Source organism: Microtus ochrogaster, linkage group LG3 (assembly GCF_000317375.1).
Source record: "Microtus ochrogaster isolate Prairie Vole_2 linkage group LG3, MicOch1.0, whole genome shotgun sequence".
Classification (NCBI taxonomy): Eukaryota; Metazoa; Chordata; class Mammalia; order Rodentia; family Cricetidae; genus Microtus; species Microtus ochrogaster.
Genome location: NC_022029.1, coordinates 37,330,558 through 37,336,007, shown reverse-complemented (window position 1 = coordinate 37,336,007; position 5,450 = coordinate 37,330,558). Strand labels below are relative to the sequence as shown.

Here is a 5,450-nt window from a genome sequence, read left to right as displayed (position 1 = left end):
TTGTCCTGCGTGTGGTCGCTCATTGGTATTCCTGCTCCCTTTCTCTTCTCTCTCCTTCCCTTGGGTCAGTTGTCTTGCCTATTGGGCAGTACCTAGAGGCAGCACTTCGCAACTTTTACGTGTAAAGAGGGGTTGTTTAGGGATCTGGCTAAGGGGTCCCACATTTCTGGCCAGTCCCAGGCTTGTTGCGGTTCTTCTGACACACTTTGGGTTCAGAGTGGGGAGAGGATCTATGTGCAAGATTTGGAGGCGGTGTCCTGTTTTTTTTTTTTTTTTTTTTTTTGATCAGATGGGGTTTTGATTTTTTTTTTTTTTTTTTTTTTTTTTTTTTGAGTGTGCCCGAGGGCTGGATAATCTCGCCTGTAAAATGAGCAGCTTCCCACAACTTCTACGCCAGAGACACGTTGTGCAGTAGCCAGGTCAGGATCCTCTGTGGGGCGGGGCTAAAGCTGGGGGCGGGGCGCTGCGACCGTGAGCGTGCGCCGTCGGGGTGCGCCGGTCTCAGGTAAGGACCTGGCTGTGTGTCCAGGGCTGTCGGGTCCCCAGCGTGGGGCGCGTGGGGTCTTGTGTGACATTCTTGGGTCGGGGAGGATTCGAGCGTGACTGTCCCGCTGGTGCAGGGGCGCGGGGCAGGCGCGAGCGTTTCCGGGTCGCCGAGCGCCGCGGCGCCTGCTGGGACCTGGACCCAGAGTAGGGCCGGGCGCTCGCTTTTGGAGCCATCCCGGGCAGCAGCCCCAGGGCGCAGCGCTGCTCGCTAGACCGCCGGCTTCCCTCCCCCGGGGTCCGTCCTGGAGGTCACGCCAGGCTGCATCACCTGCGCCCGGCCGGCTTCCCTTCCCCGGGTCAAGTGTGGAGGACACACGGGGCTGCTTCCCCTGCGTTACAGCCTGTGCAAGACGGCCCCGTGGTCTTTGGTCTCCCTGGGCCGTCTTGTCTGGTCAGGTGTGCCCCAATGACTAACGGACTTTATTATTAAGTGGAACCCTCCCCATGAGCCTTGGAATGTAACAAGTCCATCTGTTCTTTTTTTTTTTTTAAGAAAGTAAATATTGCATTACACACATTTGAACTATTTGAAACCTTAGCATCGCTCTTTAGCAATCAAAAAAGATTTTACTCAGATTAAGCTATGGAAGAGGCTGCCTAACTGGGCAGATCTGCCGTGTTCTCTCCTCGCCTCAGCCCTGGAACATTAAAAACAGCTCTGAGAACTTGGTGCTGAACATGACTGTCCACGATGCAGATTACTGCCCTTTCTGCCCTACCCCCAGTTATATGTGAGTTTATTTGCTTCGTTTTTAAAATGAGGGTAATAAAGTTTAAGTCTTTTGGTCCCCGAGTGATCCCATTATTAACTTGAAAAAGGAACATCGGAGGAGGGACACTTGGTAACATAGTCCAAGGCTAATAATCCTTACAATTAATTACCTTCACGCTTAGGTATCTTGAAAGAGAGATAATAGAAGATGGAGGGACCCCATCATTATTATACAACAGAAGACAGTGGGAAAATACAGAACGAGATAAAAAGATTAGTGGTTTTTTTTTTTAAGTTATAGAGAAACAGAGCAAAAACTTGGCTACTCTCATATATTCAGCAAGCCAAATTCCTATTTGCTGTATACCTTTCTTCAAAGACACTTCCCGATGAGTGCTGGATATTGAACTCGAGACTCCTGCTAAAAGCTCAACACTAACACCCCTTTCTTGATTCATTTTTTTCCATATGGGGCGGGGTGGGAGAATTATTCGTTACTGTAGTTTTACCATTTCCACCCACTCAGCTACCCCTTCATGGGTCAGGAACTTATATAAAAACTGGAATGGCTTCAAAGGACTGGATTACTGGGGTATCCACGCTAGGCTTGCTGAATCAAAATCTGGGGAGTGGGAAGCAAAGTGCAGATTTAGGGATGCTTTGGGCGTGGTGCAGTTGAAGTGTTCCAACACTCAATAGAGTCGTGCCTAAGGGACAGGACCTGATTAGTTTATGGTCTGGTTTCACATCCATCTAGCAAAGACACGAACTGTGTACTCACTAACAGAATAACCTCCCTCTTGTTTCCAGAACGGCCTTCAATGCTATTCCTGTTATTAGGTTTCATTTTAATCCCTAGGTCAGCTAAAAAGTTCATCTAACCTACTTCCCCATTCTGTATCAGAGACACTAAAAAGCCTTAGTCCCTCCAGTTTTGCTTTGCAAAAAAAGGTTTAAGTCTTCTCAGAATTTCTGTGCTTTTTATCCTGTCTTGGGTTCTTGGTTTATCACATTCCTAAGGCATGGAGATTGGAACCTGTATGGAGGAATTTCTACACCAAATGTACCTAACTTTTGGGTTTCATACATAAAGCATTGAGCTGGGCAGTGGTCGGGCACACCTTTAATCCCAGCACTCAGGGAGCAGAGGCAGGCGGATCTCTGGTGTGGGAAGTCCTTCTGTATGTGTTGCTTTTATTAGTCAATGAATAAAGAAGCGGGCTTGGCCTGTAATAGGGCAGAGTAGCTAGGCAGGGAAAAATAAACTGAATGCTGGGAGAAAGAAGGCAGAGTCCCAAGATGCCATGTAGCTGCCAGAGGGGAAAAGATATAAGCTGCCAGTTGGAACCTTGCCGGTAGACCATGAGCCTCGTGGTAAAATATAAAATAATGGAAATGGTTAAATTAAGCTAGCAATACACTTAAGCTATTGGCTAAGCAGTGTTTTAATTAACATAGTTTCTGAGTGATTATTTTGGGAGTCTGGGCTGCTGGGAAACAAACAAGCAGCCTCCTACTACAGATCTCAGTGAGTTCCAGGACAGCCTGGTCTACAGGAGTTCCAGGTCAGGCTCCATAGCTACAGAGAAACCCTGTCTTGAAAAAACCAAAACCAACAACAACAACAACAACAACAAAAAAAAAAACCCCAACCAAACAAAAAGCACTGAACCTGAGGGTGGGGGTCTTTATAGATGTGATTACAGAAGTTTAAAAGTTCATGTTGTTAACTTTAGGATGACTCGAACCATGGAACCGCTGGCAAGGAAGATCTTTAAAGGAGTTTTAGCAGCTGAACTTGTGGGTGTTTTTGGAGCTTATGTTTTGTTTAAAAAGATGAACTCAAGCCAAGGTAAACACAGTTCAGTGGTTAATCTAGCTGGGTATGTACGATATGCTCGGTGCATTTCTGGGCAAAATGTTTTTTTAGATTGAAGCTATTAGACATTTTAATGGGCGAGGTGCTGGGAGAGCAAGGTGTTTGTTATTGTAGAGTAGGCAACTCACACCCGACTTGCAGACTAGGAGCCAGCGTTTTGCTGGGGAAGGTAGAACAAGTGTCCCTGCTCTGGCTCAGCATGGGATGGCTCTGCAGAAGTGAGCGGATGGAGGCAGCCTGGCCTGCATTTTACTTGTTTGGTAATCCTAGGAAGAGGTGACACTGACCCTAGGCCACAGAACTGCTTCTCAGCATTAGCAGCAGCACTGGAACCGTCTTCCCTGCTGTTCCTGAAGACAGTGGAGTAATTTGTTATTGGCTTTTATGATTAGTGTTATTACTTCCTTCTCCAACTAAAGCAGGGAACAGCCCCGGTGCAGTGATTTATTCTTAAAGCTAGTCATTGTTCGTCCTCAAAGTACTTAATTAGGACACTGTGTCCAGGGTGCTACTGATGTTCCTAGTCTTTAAAGGAATATGAGTATAAAGGCTGTATTTTAAGATGAATGTATTTTATATCTTATTCTACAAGATTTAGTTCTTAGATTAGCAGAGGGACCTTAATACAAAATTCTAAGACACTAATATACTAAATTGTGGCTCAATAGGTTACTAAAATGACTTTTTTTTTTTAAATGTCAGATTTCAGGCAAACAATGAGCAAGACATTCCCCTTCATCTTGGAAGGTATGTTTTTCTTCAAGTAAAAATTCATGTGCAAAACAGCCTGTAAATTCTGTGGTACTTTTACAACTTTGGACTAAATGCCTTTGTGGTCAGTTTCCAACACTAGCGGCCTCCTGAGAGCACAGTAAGGACTCACCCAGTTACTTAGGACAGTTAGCTTTGGGCTTCATTCTCGTTACTTCTTCTGTTGAACCCCAGGCTTTACAAATGCTGGGCAAGCCTTCCATCAGAGATATACGCCCCACCCGACAGGAGCCTTTCAATGGTTAAGAATAGATTCCAGAATGAGACCTAGGATGGCGGTGGACATAACCATGGGTGGCTTAAGGCTACTGCTAGGAAAGACTTTTCCTCAGGCTCTGCTTCTCTGTGGAAAGAGCTCATGCCTACCTCATGACAGTTAAGGCTGGACAGGACACCGTCACACTTACCTAAGCCAAGCATCCACCCAGTGGCCCAACAAGCAGCTCATTGCTGTTCGGGGCTTGCCTGTGAACAAGGAGCCCTGCTGCCCCTTCGTCTTGTTATGGAAGTAGTTTTTCAATATAAGTTTAACTCTTTGTATGACTTTATACATGACAGCATTTCGTTTCTATAGTTTATTACAAATCCATGGAACAGTCTGGAATGTATGGAGTGAGAGAGAAAGATCAAGAAAAGTGGTTGGATAGCAAGAATTAAGGGTGAGTAGAATCTTCATTTATTATTCACTCCGAAGCACTCATTTCCTCTGCTTTTTGGATTTTTGAGGGATTTTCATCTTCCTTTTGAAATTTTTCTTTTTCTTGATGATGCTTTTCACATCTCTGTTGTGCAGCCAATCATCACGCTCAGCTTCCCACTTGAGCTGTTTGAAGCCTTGGAGGGGAGATGAAAGATGAGTCCATGTCACCGTGGGCTCGACTCTCACAGACGGTCCTCCCGAGCGGGACTGCATCTTAGGGCCATGGCCTGTGCTCGCCCACCCCCCCCCTCCCCCGCTGTGGAAACCCGCTGTTGGGTGCTCTCCTGTGTTTTCTAACATGAGAATTTGACAAATGAAACAGTATGGGAGGTCTTATACTGAAAAGATTTTTCTTTTCTATTTTTATGAAAAATAGAAACTAATAACATCAGAAATTTAAAAGTGTCTTCAAGCATATAAGAGTAAACCTTTAGCCAAGTCAAAATAAAAGACTGACTCTCCAAGAAAAAAACGTTTTGAGTCTGTAGTCTTTTTGTGTGGTTTAAATGTCTTGCTATGTGACAAGCAAGTTTTCTGCCACCTAGGGACATCTACAGGGAAATACCACTTACAACACTTGACTAACAAGGCAACCTGGTAGTGTACACTTATAATCCTATTGCTTGCAAGGTGGAGAATCAAGCTCTCAAGGCCAGCCTGAGCTACTGAGTGAGTTTAAGGAAGCCTGGGTTACACCCAACCCCACAGGGGGGGTGGGGAGTGGATCAATTTACTTACTTGCATTGTCTTTGTTAGCCATGGCGTTCATGCCAATATTATCAAACTTGGATCCCATGTTTTCATCCAACAGATGCCCAAACTTAAAAGGGAGAAAAAAAAAA

General features: G+C 45.3%; 1 protein-coding gene and 1 long non-coding RNA gene across 3 annotated transcripts; one reads left to right on the top strand and one right to left on the bottom strand.

Annotated features, from left to right (window-relative positions):
• The first annotated feature begins 428 nt into the window (after positions 1-428).
• On the top strand, positions 429-5,320 carry LOC106144149 (protein CEBPZOS). Of its 2 annotated transcripts, none has more exons than XM_013351347.2 (5): positions 429-505; positions 2,995-3,110; positions 3,840-3,884; positions 4,483-4,567; positions 4,702-5,318. In XM_013351347.2, the coding sequence occupies exons 2-4, from the start codon at positions 2,996-2,998 to the stop codon at positions 4,563-4,565; spliced, it is 243 nt and encodes an 80-aa protein (XP_013206801.1). In that variant the 5' UTR covers positions 429-505; position 2,995; the 3' UTR covers positions 4,566-4,567; positions 4,702-5,318. The 2 variants fall into 2 exon arrangements, with proteins under 2 accessions (XP_013206801.1, XP_026641680.1); XM_026785879.1 differs by lacking the exon at positions 429-505 and adding an exon at positions 1,084-1,277 and having other exon boundaries at positions 4,702-5,320.
• LOC106144150 lies at positions 4,453-5,428 on the bottom strand. Its single transcript, XR_001229245.2, has 2 exons — positions 5,347-5,428; positions 4,453-4,742 (listed from the first exon to the last, which is right to left on the bottom strand). It is a non-coding gene; the product is annotated as an uncharacterized LOC106144150 (long non-coding RNA).
• Positions 5,429-5,450: the final 22 nt, after the last annotated feature.

Excerpts from the sequence above, each read along its gene's own strand:
- LOC106144149 (XM_026785879.1), top strand. The coding sequence starts at position 1,225 with ATGACTGTCCACGATGCAGATTACTGCCCTTTCTGCCCTACCCCCAGT. Across the intron at positions 3,111-3,839 it reads AAAGATGAACTCAAGCCAAG|ATTTCAGGCAAACAATGAGC; the intron begins GTAAACACAGTT and ends TTTAAATGTCAG. Across the intron at positions 3,885-4,482 it reads ATTCCCCTTCATCTTGGAAG|TTTATTACAAATCCATGGAA; the intron begins GTATGTTTTTCT and ends TCGTTTCTATAG.